At 42.7% G+C, this 27,096-nt stretch overlaps 2 protein-coding genes across 2 annotated transcripts in view; both read right to left on the reverse strand.

Moving 5' to 3' along the window:
• Nucleotides 1–9,607, reverse strand: part of dnajb14 (DnaJ heat shock protein family (Hsp40) member B14) — a 42,171-nt gene extending 32,564 nt beyond the window's left edge. The window contains exon 1 of the mRNA XM_043674465.1: nucleotides 9,242–9,607. Coding sequence (XP_043530400.1) covers nucleotides 9,242–9,374 — 133 coding nt within the window. The 5' untranslated portion in view covers nucleotides 9,375–9,607. The remainder of the gene's footprint in view (nucleotides 1–9,241) is intronic.
• Nucleotides 9,608–17,945: 8,338 nt separating this feature from the next.
• Nucleotides 17,946–20,721, reverse strand: LOC122539293 (histone H2A.Z). The gene is made up of 5 exons (XM_043673987.1): nucleotides 20,611–20,721; nucleotides 20,366–20,443; nucleotides 19,971–20,084; nucleotides 19,158–19,287; nucleotides 17,946–18,440 (listed from the first exon to the last, which is right to left on the reverse strand). Exons 1-5 carry the CDS (start codon nucleotides 20,611–20,613, stop codon nucleotides 18,379–18,381), a joined length of 387 nt encoding a protein of 128 aa, XP_043529922.1. The 5' UTR covers nucleotides 20,614–20,721; the 3' UTR covers nucleotides 17,946–18,378.
• Nucleotides 20,722–27,096: the final 6,375 nt, after the last annotated feature.

Here is a 27,096-nt window from a genome sequence, read left to right on the forward strand (position 1 = left end):
CATTTGCCACCTCTCAGCCCAATTCTGCAGTTTATCCAAGTCCCCCTGCAACCTGTAACATTCTTCCACACTGTCCACTACTCCACCAACTTTCGTGTCATCTGCAAACTTACTAGCCCATCCATCCTGGCCTGCGTTCAAGTCGTTTATAAAAATGACAAACAGCAGTGGTCCCAAAACAGATCCTTGTGACACACCACTAACACTCGGACTCCAGGCTGAATATTTTCCATCAACCACCACTCGCTGCCTTCTTTCAGAAAGCCAGTTTCTAATCCAAACTGCTAAATCACCCTCAATCCCATGCCTATGCATTTTCTCCAAAAGCCTACCATGTGGAATCTTATCGAAGGCTTTACTGAAGTCCATGTACACCACGTCAAATGCCCTACCCTCATCTACATGCTTGGTCACCTTCTCAAAAAACTCAATGAGGTTTGTGAGATGTGACCTGCCCTTTACGAAACTCTGTTGACTATCTGCATCAAACTGTTGCTTGCTCGGTTGATTATAAATCCTAACTCTTATAATCCTTTCCAAAACTTTTCCTACAACAGACATAAGGCTCACGGGTCTGTAATTACCTGGGTCATCTTTACTGCCCTTCTTGAACAAGGGCACAACATCTACAAATCTCCAGTCCTGTGTTACTAAACCTGTAGATAATGATGACTCAAATATCAAAGCCAAAGGCTCCAACACCTCCTCCCTAGCTTCCTGGAGAATCCTTGGATAAATCCCATCTGGCCCATGGGACTTGTCTACTTTCACTCCTTCTAGAATTGATAACACCTCTTCCTTATTAATCTCAATCCTTTGTAGTCTAATATCTCGTATCTCATTCTTTTCCTCTACAATATTCTCCTTTCCTGAGTGAAAACTGATGAGAAATATTCGTTTAGCACCTCTCGGATCTCCATAGGGTCCACACACAACTTCCCACTTCTGTCTTTGACTGGCCCTATTCCTATCCTAGTCATCCTTTTATTCCTCACATACCTATAGAAAGCTTTAGGGTTCTCCTTTATTCTATTTGCTAAAGACTACTCATGTCCTCTCTTTACTCTTCTTAACTCTCTCTTTAAATCCTTCCTCACTGATCTGTAACTCTCCATCGCCTCATCTGAACCATCTCGCCTCATCAACACATAAGCCTCCTTCTTCTTCTTAACAAGAGATGCAATTTCTATAGTAAACCACGGTTTCCTTACCTTATCACTTCCTTCCTGCCTGACAGGACATACCTATCAAGGACACGCAATATCTGTTCCTTATACCAGCTCCACATTTTGATTGTCCCCATCCCCAGAATTTTGTTACCTCATTCTATGCATCCTAAGTCTTTCCTAATTGCACTATAATTGCCCTTCTCCCCCCCCCAAGCTCTAACTCTTGCTCTGTGGCATGTACCTATCCCTTTCCATTGCTAAACTAAATGTAACTGAATTATGGTCACTCTCTCCAAAGTGTTCACCTATTACTAAATCAAACACCTGGCCTGGTTCATTACCAAACACCAGATCCAGTGTGGCCTCCCCTATTTGTCGGCCCTTCGACATACTGTGTCAGGAAACCCTCCTGCACACATTGGACAAAAACTGATGCATCCGACGTACTCGAGTTATAGCATTTCCAAGCACAGTAACAGGCCATTCACCCAATGAGCCCACTTAGCATTTACTCTCCATATAAGCCTCCTCCCCACCCTGTCAGTATCTCCTGCTATCCCTCTCTCACTTGTTTTTTATGAATCCCTATTTGATTTATTTGTGTCTGTATTGATAGCTCCTAGTCTCAGACTCCTCAACAAGTATAAACATTTTCTCTCCTTCTACCCTGTCAAACCCTCTCTCTGGTTACCACTCAGTCTTCCCTTTCTCAGGAAAACAAAAGCCCATTCACGTTTAAAATCTCTTAATTCTCTGGTTCCAATTTGCAAATAAACACGATAAATAAATGCTAAACTCACTCAGTTGTGGACACAACATCCTTTACAATATTCTACTCAAAAGACACAAGAAAACATTCACAATCCATTGGTATAAGACACTGCTTAAAAACAGCATTGCCAGTTGCAGCCCACAACAGTTTTTTTAGGAAGTGAAGACTCAAACTATGCAAATTCTAGATGCTGAGATATGTTTAACTAACCAGCTGACTTGCAATTTATACAAACCCTTGAATTGCTTCACTGGGGCATAATCAGAAAAGACATGTGGTCTCAAAGAATGAGGGACCATGTCATTGAAATACATAAAATTGGACACAATTACTGCCCCATCAGTCTAGTCTCGATCTTCAGTGAAGTGATAGAAGGTGTCATCAAGAGTGCTATCACCTCAGCAATAACCTGCTCAGTGACCCCCAGTTTGGGTTCCCCCAGGGTCACTCAGCTCCTGACCTCATTCCGCCCTTGGTTCAAACATGGACAAAAGAAATGGATTCCGGAGAGGAGGGGAGGGGAGAGGGACAGTCCTTGACATCAAGGCCGCATTTGACCGAGTATGGCATCAAGGAGTCCTGGCAAACTGGAATCTATCAGGGGGCAAACACTCTGCTGGTTAGAGGAAGATAGTTGTGGTTATGGACAGTCAGTCATCTCAGCTTCAGGACATCTCTGCAGGAGACCCTCAGGATAGTGTCCTCGGCTCAACTACCTTCAGCTGCTTCATTAATGACCTACCCTCTGTCATAAGGTCAGAGGTGGGGATGTTTGCCAATGATTGCACAATGTTCAGCACCATTCACAGCTCCTCAGATACTGAAGCAGCCTGTGTTCAAATGCAACAAGATCTGGACAATATCCAGGTTTGGGCTGGCAAGTGGCAAGTAACATTCACGCCACACAAATGCCAGACAATGACTATCATCAATAAGAGACGCTGTAACGACCACCACTTAACTTTCAACGGTATTATCATCATTGAATTCCCCACTGTCAACATCCTTGCGGTTACCATTGACCAGAAACTCAACTGTACTCACCACATAAACACAGTGTCTACAAAAGCAGGTCAGAGACTAGGGATACTGCGGCACATAACTCATCTCTGACACCCATAAGTCTATGCACCATCTACAAGGCACAAGTCAGGAGTGTGATGGAATACTCCCCACTTGCCTGGATGAGTTCAGCTCCAACAACACTCAAGAAGCTTGACACCATCCAGGACAAAGCAACTTGCTTGATTGACACCACATCCACAAACATTCAATCCCTCCACCACCGGCCCTCAGTACACACTGCTGCTACTATCTACAAGATGCACTGCAGAAACTCACCAAAGATCCTTACACAGCACCTTCCAAACCAATGACCACTTCCAGCTAGAAGGACAAGGGCAGCAGGAACACCATCCCCTGCAAGTTCCCCTCCAACCCACTCACCACCCTGACTTGGAAATATATTGTTGTTCCTTCACAGTTATTGGGTCAAGATCCTGGAATTTCCTCCCTACTGGCATTGTGGGTCAACCCACAACAAGTGGACTGCAGCGGCTGAAGGAGGCAGCTCACCACCTCTTTCTCAAGGGCAAATAAGGATGGGCTATCAATGCTGGCCCAGCTAGCGATGCCAAGTCCCACAAATGAATAAAAAAACAACAGGTAGATTTCCCCCAGGCTGGAGGTGGTTTCCTTAGGAGAAAATTCCAAAGTGTGGGTATTAAGCTTCTGAAAGTACAAAAAAGGAAGGATTTACATTTCTATAGCACCGTTCACACTTTCAGGAAGCATTTAGAGCCAACAAGGTGCAGTCACCATTGTGATGGAAGAACAGCAGCTGTCAATTTGCGCACAGAAAGCCCCTGGAAAGATGTATTATGATAATGACCATGGACCATGTTTCTTAAGTGATGTTGGTTTAGGAATAAATATTTGCTCATGACTCCAGGGAGACTGTAGTTGCAATAGAGGCCGAGGGATCTTTTGCATTCACTTGAAGGGTCAGACAACCTCAGCTAATTAAGAACAGAAAATGCTGGAAAAACTCAGCAGGTCTGGCAGCATCTGTGGAGAGAGAAACAGACTCAACATTTCTGACCCAGTGACCCTGCTTCAGGATCATATGTACCTTGATGTAATGTTTCATTTAAAGACAGCCCCTCTGACTCCCTCAGCACTGCACATGGTCTAAGTGCTCAAGTCTCTCTCCCCATAACCTCCTGAATCAGAGGCTAGGACCCTGCCACTGAACTCAAGCCAACATTGCAGTGGAGGACACAAGAAAGGCCAGTGGGTCAGTGAATTCAAGGGTGTGAGTTGTGAAGTACAGATGGCGGAAGGATGAGGTTATGCATCAATTTAATGGTAAAGGTAAAAAATTTAAATCTGCAACAATGGGGGTCACAATATGTATCAGTGAAAATTGAAAGATTTAGTATGGGAAAATGAAAGAGTTACTTTGTTTGAAAACAGTGATTCTATTGCATTTGTGGCACCAAAGTAAATATCCTTGAAAGTTCCAACTGCAACAGTAATTGGCCTAAAGGAGAATTTGATATTAGTCACTTGCTGAAAAGCTGTGATTGGAGGACAGAACGATCAGTCATTCACCCCCATCAGGATTCTGCGCTGGAGAAATCAGCCTCACAAATTAGAGTTTACCAATAAACAAACCAAAGGAATTGCAGCTGCTGTAAATCAGAAACAAAACCAGAAATTGCTGTTCTCAGGAAGGGTCACTCGACCCAAAACATTAACTTTGATTTCTCTCCACAGATGCTGCCAGACATAAAATCATAGAGTCATAAAGATGTACAGCAAGGAAACAGACCCTTCGGTTCAACTCGTCCATGCCGACCAGATATCCCAACCCAATCTAGTCCCAGCTGCCAGCACCCGGCCCATATACCTCCAAACACTTCCTATTCATACACCCATCCAAATGCCTTTTAAATGTTGCAATTGTACCAGCCTCTGGCAACTCATTCCATACACGTACTACCCTCTGCATGGTTTGCCCCTCAGGTCTCTTTTATATCTTTCCCCTCTTACCCTAAACCTATGCCCTCTAGTTCTGCACTCCTCCACCCCAGGGAAGAGACTATGTCTATTTATCCTATCCGTGCCCCTCATAATTTTGTAAATCTCTATAAGGTCACCCCTCAGCCTCCGACACTCCAGGGAAAACAGCCCCAGCCTGTTCAGCCTCTCACTTTAGCTCATGTCCTCCAACCATGGCAACTTCCTTATAAATCTTTTCTGAACTCTTTCACAACATCCTTCCAATAGGAAGGAGACCAGATACGCATGCAATATTCCAAATACTGAGCTTTTCCAGCAATTTCTGTATTTGTTACAGACTTTAACAAGAATTGCTTTCTGCATAATGAGAAGATCTTTAAAAATGACTTCTGCAGGGTCCCAGGTTAACATAGTCAGATTCTTTCACTGTCTTTGAAACAATGGTTCAGAAAAGTTTGGAAACTCTATCCCGCTGAGTGGGATCAATCCTTTATTAAGTATTTTCACTGGGTGTGGATCATTTTACAGTGGCCCATTTTATGGTTAAACAAAACTCTACTAGATGCAAAACATCAATGTTAAGACTGAATGTGTACCACAGAAACAGACTATTCCACCCCTCCACAATCAACTAATGCTTCCATTTCTTTCTCCTTCATGCATTTAGCTCCCCCTTAAGAAATTACTTTGATCTGAAACCACCCATAATCACAGAGAGTAGGTTTGTGCAATATCACAAATTGTGTAATTGATTATAAAGCTGGATAACATTCATATTTCTGGGTTTCTCTCCTACACAGCTCACATTTATATAGTGCCTGTCATCCCAAGCTGATTTACAGGATCATGAAAGCACAGAATTGGATGCTGAGCCACGCAAGACAACATCGGGACAAGTCGCATCTGCCGAGTGAGGGGGGCCAGGTTCAAGCAATGTCTTCAAAAGGAGAGAGGAGCAGAGAGAGAATTCTAGAGCTCAACCCCTTAGCAGCTGGATGCACAGCCAGCAATGAGGAGAAAGTGCGCGAGGGAGAAAGATTGTTAGAGATGAAGCATAAACAAACAAGACTTTCAAGTACTCTGGAGGCTTACGAAAGTATAAATAGACTATGCATTTTAGCTGCAGAGGCACATAAATGGTTCAAAAATGACACTGTTATTCTGTCACAAGTGAATCCAAATGTACTGGTAGTCTCAAATTAAATAAAATTACCTCAATGCCAGTAACCATACATTGAGCATATAACATCTTAAATGCATGATAGACCTGCCAATCAAAACACGTTTTGCTTTCATATTTGCCAATGCACATTGACTCTCAGAAGGTCATTTTCAAGGTAAACACTTTCCCTCCCTCCCTCTCATCACAATCAGGCAACATTACTTTCAAAGAGGGACCTGGAAACTTCAGCTCAAAACATCTTGTCCTACACAAGTACTCACTCGCTATTCCAAGAACCATAAATTCTAGAAGTGGCATCCTCAGAGATGCACAAAGACACCTCATCTGCTAGGAGAAAAACATTATAATTTAAAAATAAATATAATTGCATCCATACTGATTGTAGCAATCGCATGCACTTTTATGTTGAAACCAGAGACAGTATTAGAAGATCCTGAAGGGTTTTGACAGGATGGCTATGGACACAATATTCCCCTTGTGGGAGAATACTAGGAACTGAAGCGTTAACTCTGCTTTCTCTCCACAGATACTGCCAGACCTGCTGAGTTTTTCCAACAATATCTACTTTTGTTTAGAACTGAGGGTCACCCTTTCAAAATAAGGGGTTACCCATTTAAAACAGAGATGAGGTGAGAGAGGGACATGGGTCTTTGGGACTGTCTTCCTCAAAAGGCAGGGGTAGGTAGAATACTGATAGAGCTGAAAGATTATTGGGGATTGCAGAATAATCAGATCAGCTGCAATCTTATTGAATTGCGAAGTAGTATTGAGGGGACGAATAGCTACAGCTTGCTCCTTGTTTGTGTATTCAGTTGAATCAGAATAGCAACAAGAGTCTGTAATCCAAATGGCCTGCATAGTTTCTGGAGACTGACCCCTTACCTTCTCAAAGGGTTGCAACACCTACTCTCAATTTCTATGTTACCACCTGACTTGCAAAGCCTCCCACTAGACAGTCAAAGTTACAATATTCATTTGGCATAATAAGCAGAGCTGAGGTTATTGCAAACTCCTTGGGGATGGGGAGAGGTTGTAGGGCTACAAGAAACAAGAATACACATAACTATTAGCCAGGGAAAAAAGCACTTGGCCAGTGATTGATTGATTGATTAACTGCAGGCTTGGGAATCTGGAACTGATTTACAACTAGGTCCCCACAGATAGTTGGATTGATCACTAGCTGGGTCCTGGAAATCTGGGACTGATCAACAGCTGGGCCTAGGGTTTCCAGGATTAATTACCCACTGGGCCCGTGAAGCTGGGATTGACGACTGAATCCCAGGAATCTGGGATTAGAGTCATAGAGATGTACAGCATGGAAACAGACCCTTCGGTCCAACCCATCCATGCCGACCAGATATCCCAACCCAATCTAGTCCCATCTGCCAGCGGCCGGCCCATATCCCTCCAAACCCTTCCTATTCATATACCCATCCAAATGCCTCATAAATGTTGCAATTGTACCAGCCTCCATCACATCCTCTGGCAGCTCATTCCATACACATACCACCCTCTGCATGGAAAAAGTTGCCCCTTAGGTCTCTTTTATATCTTTCCCCTCTCACCCTAAACCTATGCCTTCTAGTTCTGGACTCCCTGACCCCAGGGAAAAGACTTTGTCTATTTATCCTTACCAATGTCCTGTACAGCCGTAATATGACCTCCCAATTCCTGTACTCAATATTCTGACCAATAAAGGAAAGCATACCAAATGCCTTCTTCACTATCCTATCTACCTGCAACTCCACTTTCAAGGAGCTATGAACCTGCACTCCAAGGTCTCTTTGTTCAGCAACAATCTCTAGGACCTTACCATTAAGTGTAGAAGTCCTGCTAAGATTTGCTTTCCCAAAATGCAGCACCTCGCATTTATCTGAATTAAAGTCCATCTGCCACTTCTCTGCCCATTGGCCCATCTGGTTGTCTTGTTGTCTAGAGAAATTAAGGGCTACGGGGAGAACGCTGGTAAGTGGAGCTGAAATGCACATCAGCCATGATTGAATGGCGGAGTGGACTCGATGGGCCGAATGGCCTTACTTCCACTCCTATGTCTTATGGTCCAGATCCTGTTGTAATCTGAAGTAACCCTCTTCACTGTCCACTACACCTCCAATTTTGGTGTCATCTACAACTTACTAACTGTACTTCTTATGCTCGCATCCAAATCATTTATTTAAATGACGAAAAGTAGAGGGCCCAGCACCGATCCTTGTGGTACTCCAGATTGATTGACAGCTGGAGGCTTTGGGAATCTGGGATTGATGGATAGCTGGGGGTGCTGGGAATCTGGGATTGATTGACAGCTGGCCCTGGGAATCTGGGACTGATTGACAGCTGGGCCCTGGGAATCTGGGATTCATTGACAGTTGGCCCTGGGAATCTGGGACTGATTGACAGCTGGGCCCTGGGAATCTGGGACTGACTGACAGCTGGGGGCCCTGGGAATCTGGGATTGATTGACAGCTGGGCCCTGGGAATCTGGGATTCATTGACAGTTGGCCCTGGGAATCTGGGACTGATTGACAGCTGGGCCCTGGGAATCTGGGACTGATTGACAGTTGGGGGCCCTGGGAATCTGGGATTGATTGACAGCTGGCCCTGGGAATCTGGGACTGATTGACAGCTGGGGGCCCTGGGAATCTGGGATTCATTGACAGCTGGGCCCTGGGAATCTGGAACTGATTGACAGCTGGGCCCTGGGAATCTGGAACTGATTGACAGCTGGGGGCCCTGGGAATCTGGGATTGATTGACAGCTGGGGGCCCTGGGAATCTGGGATTGATTGACAGCTGGGCCCTGGGAATCTGGAACTGATTGACAGCTGGGCCCTGGGAATCTGGGACTGATTGACAGTTGGGGGCCCTGGGAATCTGTGATTGATTGACAGCTGGGCCCTGGGAATCTGGGATTGATTGACAGCTGGGGGCTCTGGTGAAATCAGCGCTTGTTGCAACAACAGAGCCACATTGCAAACCAAGCTGCCATCCCTGACCGTGGGAAATCCTTCCCCCTAAAACCCTGGGCCCTCTCGCAGTTTATATTTTCTGAAGCGATCCCTCTCCCCCTCCTCCATTTCCCTTCCTGCAGCCTCACCTTTCGCCTCGGCAGAAGGATACAGCTTCTCCGCCTTGTTGAGGAATTTGAGCGCTTTCTCCGGCTCTCCTTCCCGCAAAGCTTTCCTGGCAATCTGCAAACACTTCTCCGCCTCGTCCTTGTTCCCTTCCATGGTTTAACTTCCTCCTCCTCTTCCTTTAGCCGGAGTCTTTAACCAGGAAATAGACAGGTTGCACACCCAGACCATCAGAAAGCAACCTCCAGCTCACTCAATGCAAACCCCGGGCACAGGCTGCAGTCGCCCTCCTGCACCTCACACCCCGTTACTGCTCGGCTTTATAATGAAAAAACATTTCTTATAATAAAAAAAAACACCACTTGGTGGCGAAATGTAAGTTAGGAATCGTCAGTCTCTTTGAACCAATGACAGCCCTGGCTTATCTGTTGGACCCGCCTTGAGGCCAACAATAAGCTGCATTTGTAGAGCGCCTTTAACTTATTTAGTTTATCTTAAAGATCCCAAAACATTTAATGGCAGCATTTACTAAAACAAAGTCAGAAGCCACACGACACCAACTGTCCTCATATCTCCTTAAGATCTCATGTTCCTTTACAATAATGCAAAGTTAAAAATCACACAACACCAAGTTATTGTCCAACAGGTTTATTTGGAAGCACTAGCTTTCGGAGGGCTGCTCCATCATCAGGTGGTTGATAAAGGAGCAGTGCTCCAAAAGCTAGTGCTTCCAAACAAACCTGTTGGACTATAAACTGGTGTTGTGTGATTTTTAATTTTGTCCACCCCAGTACAACACCAGCACCTCCAAATTATTACACAATGCAATATCCTCCTGATGTGGCTCAAACCCTGTCTGAGTGAAGATGTGGAGGTGTTGGACTGGGGTGAACAAAGCCAGAAGCTACATGACACCAGGATATAGTCCAACAGGTTTATTCAAAATCACAAGCCTTCGTGGTGAAACCTGATGAAGGAGCAGTGCTCCGAAAGATTTCAAATAAACCTGTTATACTGTAACAAATTAAAGACCTGCAGATGCTGCAAATCAGGTACAAAAACAAAAGTTGCTGGAAAAGCTCAGCAGGTCTGGCAGTATCTGTGCAGAGAAATCAAAGTTAAAGGCTTTGGGTCCAGTGACCCTTCCTCAGAAACCATAATATTCACAGCAATATTATTCATAAACATGGTATCACTTTTCCCATTAATGTTCTCAACATCCACTCTGTATTGCTACGTCTCTTGACCTTCCCACTTCTAAACTGTCAAACTGCGTGTCCAGCATCCAGTACTGAAGAACAAGAAATTTCTTTCCCCGAGGAACTTCATTCATAGGAATAGGAATAGATCATTCAGCCCCCAAACCCTGTTCCATCATTGAACAAAATCATGGCTGATCTGTGACCTAACTTCATATATCTGCCTTTGGCCAATATCCCTTAAATTCTTTGCTGAACAAAAAATTGTGTCAGATTTAAAATCCGTCATATAAAACAAAAATTGGTGGTAAAACCCAGCAGGTCAAACACAATCCATGGAGAGAGTAAAAGGGTTAATGTTATAGATTGAGGTGATCTGTAGACTGGCTGCACTGTTGGGGTTCTGTTTGTCCTGAGTTGGGTTTTCACCTCAAATTTACGCCAGCACGAAAACCTAAAAAGTACTGCAGAAGAAATGATCCTGGATCGGGGAATGTGTAAAATCCATACAGGTGGAGGCAAGAAATAAGGAGATGAAATCACTGGAAATCACTTATAGTCCACCTAACAGTCGCAATATTGTAAGTCAGATAATAAACCAGGAGAATTCTGAGCTTTTCAAAAAAGGTAGTACATTAACATGAGTGATTTTAATCTTCATGCAGGTTTGAAAAATCAAATTGGCAGAGGTGACCATGAGGATTAACTCATAGTTTTTTTGTTTCCCAGATCAATATGTTGCAGATCGCAATCAGGGACAAAGTTATTTGGATCCGGTGACATGTAATATTGCAAATTTAATAAATGATCTAGGAGTAAAAGAAACCATTGGATACAGTTACCATAATATGGTAGAATTTAGGATTCAGTTTGAGCGTGAGAAAATTGGGTTAGAAACAGCTGCTTAGATAAGGGTAATTACAAAGACATGAGGACAGAGTTTGCTGGAGTGGACTGGGAAAGGAGTTTATTAGAGAAGATAATTGATGAACAATGGCAGGTGTTTAAGAAAATGATATATCCCAATGAGGAAGAAAGATTTTAGGAAGGGGATAAGCCAACCATAGTTAACCAAGGAAGTAAAGGATAGCGACAAATTGAAAAAAAAAATGCAATAGAGCAACAATCAATGGAAGTTTTAACAACCAACAAAAGACAACCAAAATCATAATCTCAGAATAAGGGGTCACCCATTTAAAACAGAGACGAGGAGGAATTCCTTCTCTCAGGAGGTAGTGAATCTGTGAATTTTTTTACTACAGAGGACTGTCAAGGCTGGGTTATTAAGTATACTTAAGACTGAAATAGGCAGATTTTTAATTAGTAGGGGAGTCAAGGTTATTGGGAAAAGGCAAGAAAGTGGAGTTGAAGATTGTCAGATTAGCTAACTTGATCTAACTGAATGTCAGAGCAGATACAATAGGCCAAATGGCTGACTTCTGCTTGTGGACTGCCTATTATCACCTCCTTGACATAACCCAAGTCTGCATCTATATGCTACAGAAGCTTTCTGTCTTTGTCACCCCTCGACTTAACTATTCCAATACATCTCAGGCTTTTCTCAAACGTTGTATCCTCTGTAAGCTTGAGGTCATTCCAAACTCTGCTCTCATTCCCTTATAATTACCCTTATCTAAGCATACCACAGTTGACTCTGACCCAATTTTCTCACTCTCAAACTGAATCCTAAATTCTACCATGTTATGGTAACTGTATCCAATGGTTTCTTTTACTCCTAGATCATTTATTACATGTCACCAGATCCAAATAGTTTGATCCCTGATTGGGATCTGCAACGTATTGATCTGGGAAACAGTTCCAAAAACACTATGAGTTAATCCTCATGGTTACCTCTGCCAATTTGATTTTTCAAACCTGCATGAAGATTAAAGTCACTCATGTTAATGTACTACCTTTTTTGAAAAGCTCAGAAGTCTCCTGATTTATTATCTGACTTACAATACTGCGACTGTTAGGTGGACTATGTGATTTCCAGTGATTTCATCTCCTTATTTCTTGCCTCCACCTGTATGGATTTTACACATTCTCCGATCCAGGAACATTTCTTCTGCAGTACTTTTTAGGTTTTAGTGCTGGCACAAATTCATCTCAGGACAAACAGAACACCAATATTGCAGCCAGTCTACAGATCACCTCAATCTGTAACATTAACCCTTTTACTCTCTCCATGGATTATGCTTGACCTGCTGGGTTTTACCACCAATTTTTGTTTTATATGACGCATTTTAAATTTGACATAATTTTTTGTTGAGCGAAGGAATTAAGAGATATTGGCAAAAGGCAGATATATGAAGTTAGGTCACAAATCAGCCATGATTTCATTCAGCAATCGAACAAGCTTTAGGGGCTGAATGATCTATTCCTGTTCCTCAGGTGAAAGAAATTTCTTGTCCTTCAGTATTGGATGTTGGACACGCAGTTTGACAGTTTAGAAGTGGGAAGGTCAAGAGACGTGATGGCAACACTACTGGGAGTAGTGATACTGTTTTGAATAATATTGCTGTGAGTATGGAGTCAAATGCAAGACCGTGTATGGATGGCAGATTTCCTTCCCAAAAGTACACTAGTGAACCACATGGGTTTCAATGTCTCCATTACTAATACTAGCTTTTTGCCCTATTTAATCCCTAACGACACGACCAGCTATCCTTAGTAGCCACACACGCAGACAACAAGCAACATGAATTCGACTGGGACAACACTACTATCATAGGGCAAGCCAGACAGAGAACAGCCAGGGAATTCCTAGAGTCATGGCATTCATCCACAAACTCCATCAACAAACACATCGACCTGGACCCAATATACCAACCACTACAGCGGACAGCTGAAACTGACAACCGGAAGCGGCAGGGACAGACCACTATAAACACCGGAGGAAACATCAAAGCGCTTCGCAGGAGGCTCCCAAGCACTGATGATGGCGCCTAGCCAGGGGACGAAACGTTTGCAACAAAAACTTCCAGCTCGGCGAACAGAACCACATCATTAGTTCAAATCCCTAGATTGTTATTAGACCACTGTATAACCATTAGGTGACTGTACATCTGAAACACGCAGAATGACTTTCTAATATAAGTTCAGTCTTGATGCATCCTGATACCCACTTGTCTGTTTAGCATGATACATTGGTGAAAATAGGTGAAACCGAGCAGAGGCTACGACAACGGATGAATGGGCACCGCACAACAATCAACAGACAGGAGGGTTCCCTCCCAGTTGGGGAACACTTCAGTGGTCCAGGACATTCAGCCTCGGACCTTCGGGTGACCATCCTCCAAGGTGGACTTCGGGACAGGCAGCAACGAAAAGTGGCCGAGCAGAGGCTGATAGGGTCTCAACCGGGATCTTGGGTTCATGTCACACTACAGGTGACCACCATTGCACTATACACACGCACAGACACTCTTACACACATTCTCACATGCACACCCTCTCACAGACTTAAGACACCTTTACACTCACATACACAAAGATACACTCTCTCTCACAGACACTCACAACACCCCACCCCAGACACATACACAAACCCATATGCACACATACACGTTTGTGGGGTGAATTTGTACTTGCAGGGTTACATTGTACTTTGCTCAAAAACTGCATGAATCCTTGTAAGACTCTGTTAACTCATTTTTTAGATTAGAATCAGTCTAAACATTATGGCACAAACAACAGCATACAGGGGGCTAACACCTTCAATATATTATGTGGGCTGACACCAATTATTAAAGTTAACCTGAGTATTTAACTTTTAGAAAAGGTTTTGTGATTTACATATGAAAGAAGTGAAAGTAACATGGTCATTCTAACAGATGAGAGACTTAACAATCAAGTTATTTTTCAATGTATAATTTCAGTTACATCGCACTGTGAACATTTGCTATAAATTCTGTGTCTTAGAATTGTGTACTCCACAACCACATGATGAAGGAGCGTCGCTCCAAAAGCTAGTGCTTCCCATTAAACCTGTTGGACTATAACCTGGTTTTGTGATTTTTAACTTTGTCTTCCACTTTGGAAGTGGTAAATATTCCTTTACCTACCAAAGTTGTTTCTAATGCTTGCAGGATCTGCTTGAGACAATTTTTTGTCCATAAAGTCGTCGTCTCAGGCATCACAATATGCAGCTGTGCAGTTGTTTTTCTGAATTTTTTTTTTTAAATCAGAGTTTGGGGGTTAATAACCAGAGATTGGGCATTGACCAGAACGGTATTCCTCTTATCAGCTGCTGTCTGGCTGGGGCTGTGACTTGAAAAAAAAGAGGCCATTGATCTGAAATAAATGCCAATATTCTTTTATAAAGTAACTTGCATGAAATTTAAAATTTTTTGATGCAAGTGGTACACAATTGGGGGGGTGAAAAGAACGAACCACAGGAGGAAAGAAATGTAAGAACAAAGTTTTGCAAAAAAAGTAATTAAAGTTGCTTTTAGCCAGACTAAGTGTCAAGAAACTGTCAGTTAGTTATCAGGGCTTATAGATCTAAAACAGAAATAAAACTGACTGGAAAAGAGCATTTTCTTCAAAGGGGGCAGCGCAGTGGCACAGTGGTTAGCACTGCTGCCTCACAGCGCTAGAGACCCGGGTTCAATTCCCGCCTCAGGCGACTGACTGTGTGGAGTTTGCACGTTCTCCCCGTGTCTGCGTGGGTTTCCTCCGGGTGCTCCGGTTTCCTCCCACAGTCCAAAGATGTGCAGGGTCAGGTGAATTGGCCATACTAAGTTGCCCGAAGTGTTAGGTAAGGGGTAAATGTAGGAGTATGGGTGGGTTTCGCTTCGGCAGGTCGGTGTGGACTTATTGGGCCGAAGGGCCTGTTTCCACACTGTAATGTAATGTAATCTAATCTACATTCTGTAATTCACAACCTGAAAGGGTGTTAAAAGTCAAGCTTCCACATGAAAACTTTCAAAGGAAATTGGACGTGGAGGGGACTAATTTTGTAGTGATATGGGAGAAAAGCCTGGGGGGCTTAGAATAGTTCTTCCACAGAGCTATCTCACACACAAGGCCAAATGACCTGATGTAAGTTTCTATAGGAAACTAATTTTACATGCATATGGGTTTTGAGTGTGCTTAGTAGATGAAATTTCTCAAAATGTGGAATTATTTTAGAGGACTAGAAACAATGAACTGATCCCAGCAAAGGTTTGATAAATGCTGTGAACAACCCCAAATATGAAAGATTCATACCTTCTGCCTCGTAATGGTACAGTAATAGTGTATAGATGTCACAGGTGAAACAAAGTTTTTTTAAATTCATTCATGGAATAAATATGTCAATCAGCATTTATTACCCATCCTTAAATGACTTGGAAAAGTGAGTGGACTCCCTTCTTGTACCCATGTTTGGGGGTTTACACACCCAGTACCATTAGGAGGGGAGTTCCACACTTAGGACACAGTCAAGGTGAAAAAAGTGACAACATATCTCTGTGACAATAGCGTATTCAGGGAGACTTGCAGGTGGTGATGTTCCCACCCTTTTACTGCCCTTTCCATTCTAGGTGCTAGCGATCATGGGTTTGAAACTTGCTATAAAAGGCTATACCCTGTAGCTATACCTGAAATGAACGAGCGGTCAGTGTGGACAGCTAGGGCTTGTTCTTCTAAATTTCAGTGACTTTATTGACAAAGATCCTATATGGTTTAGACAAAGTGAACACGTAAATTGCGAATCTTCTTGCAAGTGCAGTACTGAAAGGCACTATGACAAAATTAAGGGTCAGCCTTTTAGCCAAAGGAGATATTGTATATGAAAATGTTTTATAAAGTGTATTAAGATTAAACATCTCTAAAAGGTGACCCATATGATTCCTACAAATCTTACACCAACTCACAAAACATTCATCTTTGAACCAGTTTTAAGTTATCTAAAGGGTGCACCTAAAAAGGAATTCCTGCATATGCCTGAAAGGCCAACTCTCCTGCTCCTTAGGTGCCTGACCCACTCTACTTTTTCTAATACCATGGATTTCAACTGACTCACCAGCATCTGCAGTCCTCACTTTTGCCTCAAAAAATGTAGGCACCACACAAGGAATTTAGGAATAAGAACAAAAATTCCCTTTTACAAATATTTTCTAAGATGCACTTGAGGTCACTGATCTTAATCACGCAGACAGCTTTTATTTCAAATGAAAATCTCAGTTCAGAAGAGGCCCCACAACCCAAAGTCTGCACAAAAACTAAATCTAACTAGCTCCATTTTCCAGCATTTGGTCCATTACCTGTTGTGAGGACTTGAATAGTCATCTCAGTATAGACAGACAACATGGGAACATACCCTTCAGTCCAACTCATCCATACTGACATTTCCCAAGCAAGCCCCACTTGTCTGCATTTGGCCCATATCAATCTCAATCCTTAACAGTATATATGTCTAGATGCATATCTAGATCTACCACCATTCCACATATGAACCATGTGGAAATATCATCCCTCAGGTCCCATTTATATCTTTCTACTCAAAATTTTGCCCTCCAGTTCTGGACTCCGAATCCCAGAGATGATCAAAAGAAATGAAGTTGTCCACCTTAACAAGCCTCCCAGGGTTAAGTCAATCAACAGTAAGACACTTTGAACAGTGGCCTTTCATACAAATGCTAACTAGAATAAATTAATGTTCTGATGCAAGACAAACAAGCAGAAAGTAAACAAAGTTTCACTGATTTCATTTGCAATCCTGGTATTCATACTTACATTCAACTGCTCACTGTCTAGTACAGACTTGATGACAAACTTTGACATCTTAATCCAGCTACATTTCAGTGTATTGAAGTTATTCCCATGATTACAAACACCCATACTTGAATTTCACCAGTGTAGTAACTCATCACCAACCTCTGAAGAAACTAAATTATCTTGTTACAGCCTTGGAAAAAAAACAAACAGATAGGAGGTCTTTGACTATGATTGGTTTGGAGTAAAAAGAGTACGAGCTGTTTGATGGGGACCATATGGAAGGAAAAAAAATTCACATTCGAGAGATAGTTTCAGGACAAAGGCAAAGAAACTAGTCAAAGCATCTACAGGGCAAATTGAGGAAAAATTCTTTGCATGTTAGTTAAGTAATTAACAGGCAGAACATGGCAAATTATGAAGGAGCCAAGAGAGTGAGTTGCCATTGCAACACAATTCTCCCCCCCCCACACACTGGGCAAGTCAGGTTCCACCCCCAGGGAAGTTGAACAGTAAATACCATGCAATAGTTGGATAAAAGCAAATCACTGCAGATGCTGGATTCTGAAACCAAAAGAGAAAATGCTGGAAAATCTCAGCAGGTCTGGCAGCATCTGTAAGGAGAGCGCTGACTTAGAGTCTAAATGACCCTTTGTCAAAGCTTTGACAAAGGGACAGGTAGACTCAAAACGTCAGCTCTTTTCTCTCCATCCAACAGCTGCTGCACCATTCAACCCAGACAAGATAGTCTTTATTGCTGGGCAAACTTCATTTCCATGGTTAACCGCAGAACTCTTGCATTCTCAAAAAACAACAAAACACTAGACAGCTTTTAATACATTTTATTGAAAACTTCATACACCAATAGACAGAACAAACAGTCAGAACAAACCATCTGGATTTAAATCTACTTCAAAAATAAAAGTCATACAAGCAGTGAGCTCTTCCTGCATTTAAAACACTGCAACAGGGATGCTATGAAAAGGCAGTAACCAGGAAACAAATCCAGGTCACCTAGATACAGTCCCACCTTGGAGGATATGGTCCCAGATTTGGCTTTCCCAGACTAGTGCACACGGAAGTTTGATTGAGCTTTATTTTAAAAAGACCCCTCCCCGAATACTATTGAGATAAAAATGTCTATGCAATCACATTTCAGAAGTCCAGTGTCTTTCCAGTCAGATTCCTCCAACTTTCTACATCTGATTATTTGGAGATGGAGTCCTGAGTATAACGAACCAAAAAGGAAGTTTCCATTATCAAACAGTCTTCTGTTGTCCTTTTTTGCCAATCAGGGATTTATGAATGTGAGGAATGACTCCTGGAATACAAGATAAGTGAGCAGTGAGGACAGTCTGGAAGCATAAGGTTTTGCAGGGAAGGGGAAAGAGGAGCAAAAAATTCAAATACCCAAGTGAACAGCGACAGGTGTACAGCATAGAAACTGACCCTTGCATCCAACAAGCCCATGCTAACCAAATACCAATCAATCTAGTCCCATATCACTCTTAAACCCATCCTACTTATGTACCCATCCAGAAACCTTTCAAGTGTTGTAACTGTACCAGCATCAACCATTTTCTCTCATTCCATACATGCACCACTCTGCTTGAAAGTAGCCCTTAGGTATCCTCTCACCTTAAACCTAAGCCCTCTTATTTTGGACTTCCCGACCCAAGGGAAAAGACCCGTCTATTTACCCTATCCATAACAGTTATGATTTTGTGAACCACTACAAGGTCATCCCTCAGCTTCCAACACTCCAGGGAAGTTGGCCTCAGCCTCTCCCTACAACTCAACCTCCAACCAGACAAAATCTTTATAGTTTCTATTTACTTTTCAAGTGTCACAGCATCTTTCTGATAAGAGGGAGAGCAGAACTGCACAGTATTGTAAAGGTGTCCTGTGCAGTCACAACATGACCTCTACACACGATGCTGACCAACAAAAGGAAAGCATGCCACATGTCTTCTTCACTATCCTATATCTATCTATAAATTCACTTTCAGGGAGTTATGATTTAAAAACGTTAACTCACCACCACCAGCAATTGTAGCCTTGATTAAGGAATCCAACTCTTCATCACCACGAATGGCAAGTTGCAAGTGGCGAGGAGTAATGCGCTTTACCTTCAAGTCTTTGGATGCATTTCCTGCAAGCTCTAGTACCTAGCAGAAAGGCAAACCAGAAGAAATAAAATATAGAGTCTCGTGGCTAAGAACTGATCTAATTGAATACAATCAAGTGAAGGGCATAATCAGAGTCATAACATTGAAATCAAATACAAGGTAATAAAACAAATTGCCAGAGAAACGCAGCAGGCAACATCTGGAGAGAAAGAAATTAATGTGCAACCCTCAATGCATTTTTCACCGAAGGAGTCAGTGAAAACTCAAAACTGAGATTAGTTGTCGAGAGGGGTAGGGACCAAGGATGACGGAACTTCAGAAGAGTCAACCAATGGTGGGGATTTTTTAAAAAAAACACAAATCCAAAAGTTCGAAATGCAACTAGACTACCAGCTGCTATAAATAAAATACCACTCCCAAAGGGCATGAAAAGCAAGCCCGAATCAAAGTAAACATATACAGCTGAACCGGAATGTAGACAAGAGAATCCTAAAGCAGATAAGGCATGGTCGTTCCGCAGTTAATTAGATACGTCTGATTTATCCTTAAACCTCAACAAGGGACAAGGTGATGACTACCGGAACCTTCCATTCAGCACCACAACCCAAGCCGGAACGCTGTCCTCGACCCACACCAGGCGCCAGCAGCCCGGAACCTTTCCGGCGACGGACCTCGCGTCCATGGAGCCGCGGCCTATAGCGCTCCCCAACCCCCACACTCACCTCGGCCGTCAGATACTCCAGGATGGCCGCGCTGTAAACCGCCGCCGTGGCGCCCACCCGCCCGTGGCTGGTAGTCCTGGACTTCAGGTGCCTGTGGATGCGACCGACCGGGAACTGCGGAAATAAAAGGAGGTCAGAAAAAAAAACCAAGACGGCGGTCAGGAAAACAACCGAAAGCCCGCGACGTGAAACAATATATTTATGTGTCGGGGGGTGTGAAGAGACTCATTTCCGGCCGCAGCCAGTTCCCGGGGGAGGAGGGGGAGGGGCGTGTTAAGAAATATCGTGAGCAGCGCCCGCCCGCATTCACTTCTGTCGCGCGGGGCTGGCCCCTGATGCAGCCGCCCGCTCCCGCAGTCAGTCAGCGGGAAGGAAGAGGAGGAGATCGCACTGACCTGGAGGCCTGCTCGCTGCGAGCGGGAAACCGCTTTGGTCTTCGCCTTGCCGGAGTCTTTACCCGCTTTACCGCCAGCCTGTCAGAGAATAACAACAACAGCTGAGGTTTAAAAAAAAATACGATGAGATTAGGAATAAAAAACGGTGCTTGTACCGTCGTCGAAATTATTGCTTTCTTTTGAACTGCGGATTTATTATGTATGCGTTTTCTTTTTAAATTTTACAAAAAATTTTGCTCCCTCACCATCGCCGCCTCGTGTCCTCCAGGCCCCGATTTTCAAACCGCTCTGCGCTCCCGCCCCGGCGCCGCTCCTATTTATAGCCCGGCCCCTGCCTACATCCGGGCCTCAGGCGGCCGAGCGGCGGCCAATAGAAACGTTGGCGGGAGGTGCGCGCGCGCGCGCGAGCGCCGCCAGTGAGGGTCGGCGTGGGGGAGGTGGGAGGTGCGCGCGCCGTGCTCGTCCGCGCCTCCCTTCCCGGTGCACGTGGTGCCCGCGAGCCCTGTGCAAAAGCGCCAGGGACTTTGTCCCAAGTTGCATGGCATTTTAGACAATGCGCTTCTCCATGGACAGCGCATGTTGCAAATCTGCAACAAGGACGCAATCACAAGTGCTGGGGAAACTCAAAATGTGTGGAAAGTTAGCATTTCCAGTCCTTGAGACCCTTCCTCAGAAAAAAATACACCTCTTTCCCTGATTAACTGCCTAAAGAAAAAGCTGGTAGGGGAGGAAACTCATTGAAGCCATTCAACAAGTTTTTTTCCATGAGCACTTGAAATGCTATAACATGCAAGGCTTATTTTGGGGGGTGGTCTGGTTAAGTGGTAATGTCCCTACCTCTAGACCAGGCATCCTGGGCATAAGCCCTTCTTCAGGAATTCCTGAAGAAGGGCTTATGCCCGAAACGTCGATTCTCCTGTTCCCTGGATGCTGCCTGACCTGCTGCGCCTTTCCAGCAACACATTTTCAATCCTGGGTTCAATTACCACCTGTCCCAGAGGAACATCATAACATCTCTGAACAGGTTGATTAGAAAATATTTAAAAGTACGGCAGATGCTGGAAATATGAATAACAAAGTGTTGCAATTTTGGCAGCCTTTTGTGGAGAGAGAAACAGAATTAATGTTTTTTGTCTGATATTGACTCATCTTTGAAGAAGAAGAATCATATCAGACTAAAAATGTTAGCCTTATTCCAATCTCAGAACACTCAGAGGAGAAACTCAGCAGGTCTGGCAGCATCAGGAGCAAAAAATACAGTAGTTTCAGGTCTGATATGATTCTTCAATGAAATGAAGAAAAATCCTAACTGGCTCAGTGCTGAGTTTCTCCAGCATTGTTTCTACTTATAGCATAGTTTTTTGAAAAACTGCTTGCAACAATATTCTATCATAAAGACAAAAAAAGGAGTCATGTCAATATTGGGGAGACCATACCCTTGAAAAAAAGCTATAATTTCAATGTTGACACATAGCAAGAGTCCATGCACAAAGAAAGATTTGCACTAACATTGTATATGAAATGACTTGGATTCTTTCAGCAGTCTTTGCAACCTGAGAGAGAGCTCCAAAGTACTAAAGAGCCAAAAAAGTATTTTGGAAATGCTTATGCAGTTGGGAGTACAGAAATGATAAATAACCTGTACAGTGCAAAAATCCCATAGTACAATAAATGGTGCAGACAGTGCTTTTCATGATGTTAGTTAAGGGACAAATGTTGGACCCAAGACATTGAGAATAATTCCCTGCTCCTCTTCAAAATGGTGCCATGGGATCTTTTACATCCACTTGAAAAGTTTTCATCTAGAAGATCAATACCTTGCTCCAGCTTGAACTTCATGTTCTTTCCATAATTCAGGTAGTGCTCAGCAATGTGTGATCCAAACATCCAATCATAGGGTCAGAGAGTCATTCAGCATGGAGCTGACCCTTCGGTCCAACCAGTCCATGCTGACCATAACCCCTAACTCATCCCACCCACCTGCGCTTGACCCATATGACTCCAAACATTTCTTATTCATAGACTTATCCAAACGTCTTTTAAACATTGCAGCTGTACCTGCGTCCAACACTTCCTATTTAAGTTCATTTCACACACAAACCATTTTGTGAAAAAAAGTCTTTCAATCTTTCTCCTCTCACCTTAAAAATATGCCCCCTACTCTTCAAATCCTCTGCCCTAGTGAAAAGATACTTGCCATTAACCTTATCTATAATCCCTCATAATTTTATAAATCTCTAGAAAATCATCCCTCAAAATACTAAGCACCAGCAAAAATTGTCCCAGTCAATCTAGCCTCTCCTTATAACTAAAACCCTCCATTCCCAGCAACATCCCAATAACTTTTTGCTGAACCATCTCCAGCTTATAAAGGTCCTTCCTATAGCAGGGTGACTAGAACTGCACAAAAGGTCCAGAACAGTCCTCACCAACATCCTGAACAACCTCATCATGACATCCCAATTGATTGAAGATGGCAGCAGAGTAGCAGGGCTGCGTGTGGGCTTTTGCCTGGGCCTCATTCGTTCCCATGCTTTATTCCCTTTTTTTTTAAAAACTTCTTTTTTTCTTTAATTTCTTTTATTTTCTTTGCTTTGGAGTGGGTTTATTGGTGAAATCGGCATGGCAACTAGAGTGGGCCATGCATGGATTGGCAGCTTCTCCCATTGGCTGGAGACAGCGGTGGTAGCAGCAACAGGGACATCCTCCCATATTCGGGGATGGTGGCGGCAGCAGTGGCAATGCTCCTCCAGTGAATGGAGGCAACAGCAGACTTGAAGACGGTTGTACCAGCAAAGTGATATTTCAGAGGCAGGCTGCCGGAATGGAACTCTTGGCAAGATGGCGGCTGCAGCCTGGTCTGACAGCAGAGCCATGGACTCCTGGTTGCAGTAGGCCCAGAGTGAGGACTCCTGGCGTTGCAACAGGAGTACCTGGCCTTGCTGCAGCCGCGTGGTTCACCCAGAGCTGGGACGTTTGGTGCCACTGAGGCAGCAGCAAGGCCAGGTACTCCTGTTGCAGGGTGAGTGTGGGTTCAGCATGGGACCTGGCCTTGACAAGGTTGGCCCAGCAGTGAAGAGGAGATGATAACTAAAAGAATGGTGGATTCGGCACATACGGTGGCAAAACAGTAGAGGAAGGGTTGCATCTCAGGACTCTCTTTTGATTATCTTCCATCCTTTTTAGTTTTAAAGTATTCATAATGGTGTCAGTTTGTAGCAACTATTGAAACTTTTCACTGTATTTTACTGTATTATTTACTATAATCTACATAAGACACAAATTTCAAAGAATTATGTACCTAAACCCCGGGTTTCTCTGTTCTATAATACTTCCGAGGGCCTTACTATTAATTGAATAAGTCCTGCACTTGTTTGTATTACCAAAATGGAATAGCTCACATTCATTCAAATTAAATTCCATCTACCACTCCTCAGCCATGAATCCAGTTGATCAAGATCTCCTTATAATCTTAGATAACCTTCTTTACTGACCATATACCAATAATCTTGTTGTCATCTGCAAACTTACTAACCTTGCCTTCTATATTCTTTCTAAATCAGTTATATAAATGACAAACAAAAGTAAAAGTACCAATCTCTGTAACAATCATCAATAAATTCCAGTATAGAGTGAATTCTACGCGCCATACAAAATTCACTGGCTCATTAAGATTAAGTTAGATGGACTATCAATTTTTGGTAGAATTAACGTCACGGTTTTTAATACATTAACTGTTTTCTCTCCACAGAGATTTACTAGCCCGTCCATCTAGAGTTTTCTGTTTATTTTACACATTCTTACCATTTGCAGAGATTTTGGTTTGCATTTTATTTGCTCCTGGGATTAGTTAAGCTTTGATAACTTATCGAAAATACCTTCAAATGATTTAAATATTCTACATGGTGGAAGATCAATTTGGCAGAGCATAAGCATAAATAATTATAGAAATGGGAAAAGCCCAAGCTGGTTACAATTGAGGTGAACATTGAAAATAAAAAAGTTAATAGCAACACAACAGAAAACGTTAATGAATTATTACAAACTATTTCATTAGTATGTTAGAGAATGACCAAGAGACTGGCCAATGTGAGAAATTGAGAATCAAGAAGTCATTTATTAGAACTTGAAAATAATGGTTAATGCAATTAAATGGATTGACAAGATCACTTTTGTTGACAGATTTCTGCATTTTTAACTAGTCTCAAACTGGAAAGACTCGCAATTTCATAGTATCTTTCATAAATTCAGAATGCCTTACAGCTGTGAAATACTTTTCCAAGTGTAGTCATCTTTGGAATACAGCAAACGTGCCAGCCATTTTGTGCACAAAGATCCCAGACTCAGTAAATGAGGTAGCAACTAGATAATGTTTGCTTTAGAGGGATTACTATTGAAGTTGTATGTCAATCTGAGAGGCAAGAGCAGGCCTCAGTTTAACACTTCATGTGAAAGATAGCGTCTCTAACAATGTAGCATATCACCTCAGTGATGACTCTGACAATGCTGCATTACCACAGTACTGCACTGAAGTGTCAACATGGAGTTTTGTGTTCAAGTCACCTATGTGGGACTTAAACCCACAACCTTGAAACCCTGAAAATGAGAATACAGTAGTGCCTCGACTTACAAACTTAATCCGTTCTGGGACCCGGTTCGTGAACCGAAAAGTTCGCGAACTGAATCAATTTTTCCCATTGTTCAGATAGCGTAAGAATACTTGGACGGCTGTTCACAGCGCACGCGCCAAAGATGAACTGAATGAGATCACACAGGGCCTGAGAGCTTTTGCGTTCAACAAGCGCGTAGCAAAGCAGAACAATGAAACCACGTGGTCGCACACGGGCTTTTTGCGTTCGTACCTTGAACTTCGTACATATGTTGAAGCAAAATTTTACGTACAATCCTGTTCGTAAACCGATTTGTTCATGAACGGGGTCGTTCGTAAGTCGAGGCACTACTGTACTACCCACTAAGCCACAGCTAACAAATAAACATGATGGCCTGTTTGTACATCTGCAACTATCCCCTAAATTCACAACAAAATGAACAGTAGAAAACTGAACCACTTTGGGAACATGGCAGTTAAGTATTTTAAAAACAGAAAATATTGGAAATTTTCAGCTGGCCTGGCAGTATCTGTAGGAAACAGTTTATAATTTTTATCTTCTTTGCACATGAGACAGACAAAGCATGTGATTAAACCTATTTCCACAATTAGTTAGTTTCCCCAATGAACAACTTGCAAGCTTGAAACCAGAGGCGATAGCTTGAAGGGCATTGATCTGTATCTGTACCAGGCAACTCTCCTGCTGTCTTTACTGCCTGCCATTAACATATTGGAAGGATTTACAAGATCATACTCTGGCTGCATTAATATACTTTTTTTGGTCATCAGATCTTTGGGACCTATTCAGAGGCATGGATGCAACCCAATGCATCTTAACACCTCCCACAAAAATCATTACAGTGGGTGAAGGCAATGTTGAATCAGATGCAGAAAAGAGGAATGGAGAGTATTTAGGGATGTGCCTTATGCATCTCAACAAATGATGTGTTGATCCAGAATACAGACACAAAAAGGAACAAAGACAGATTGGATTAGGAGAGAGGGAAAAAAGACAATGAAAAATATTTTGAAATTTAAAATTGAATTTTTAAAATCTCCAATGTAATCTTAAGTGATATGACTTCAAACTTAATTAATTACACTTCAGTGTTGGAGAGGGTGACAGACAGTAACGAACAGGTCACCACAATGGGTATGTATTTTGAACATAATAAAACATTCCATGGCACCTCAAGGGTATTTCTTTTGACTCCAAGGCACACAAGGAGAAATTAGGGCTAACAACAAAACCTGTCCTTTTGATCTTTTTTTTAAAAATAACTGTTTAAAAGACGGAAAGAGAAGTTGAGATGTTTAGGGAGGGAAGGAATTCCCGAGTTGGGGCCTAAGCCGGTAATGGTAGAGTCACCAATAGTGGAGTGATTAAAAAAAATTCAGGGATGGTCCAGAAACTAGAATTGGAAGAATGCAATGATCTCAGAAAGACTGTCCAATTTATTGGAATTCTTTGATCAAATGAAGTTCTGTGACTAAACAGGCGTTGATACATGTACAGAACTTATATTTCCAGAAGGCTTTTGATAAGGCAGCATTCCAATAGATTTTTTATTTTGGCAGAAAGAATTAAAAAATGCATATTATCTAGATAGTGAGAGATTGCTGCAAGACGTAGAGGTAACTGGGTGTCTTAATGCATGAACTACAAAGGTTTAAACATTAGTACATCATGTAGTTAAGAATGTTAGTAGACTATAATTGTTAATTGCAAGGAGATTTAAATGCAAAAGTAGGGAGGTCATGCTTCAGTTATACAGGACACCGAGTGTGACCAACTGTATACAGTGTTTATCTCCTTATTTAAGAAAGGACGTCAGTGCATTGGACACAGCCCAAAGAAGATTTATGAGACTAAAAGTTGGAAGGTTGGGTTGTTTTATTAAGAAAGATTGGACAGACTGGGAATATATCTGCTGGAATTTAGAAAAATAAAAAAAGTGTCTTGATTTGAAACATGAGGTCCTCCTGAGGGGACCTGACAAGGGCCAAGGCTGAAATCAGGTGGACAAGTGCTACTCCAGGCCTAAAGTCACCTCCCCTGGTTTCCATCGCAGCACGGTGTCCCACTCACAACCAGCATTCACCACCTCTCCTCCCACCACCA

Source organism: Chiloscyllium plagiosum, chromosome 32 (assembly GCF_004010195.1).
Source record: "Chiloscyllium plagiosum isolate BGI_BamShark_2017 chromosome 32, ASM401019v2, whole genome shotgun sequence".
NCBI classification, from domain to species: Eukaryota; Metazoa; Chordata; class Chondrichthyes; order Orectolobiformes; family Hemiscylliidae; genus Chiloscyllium; species Chiloscyllium plagiosum.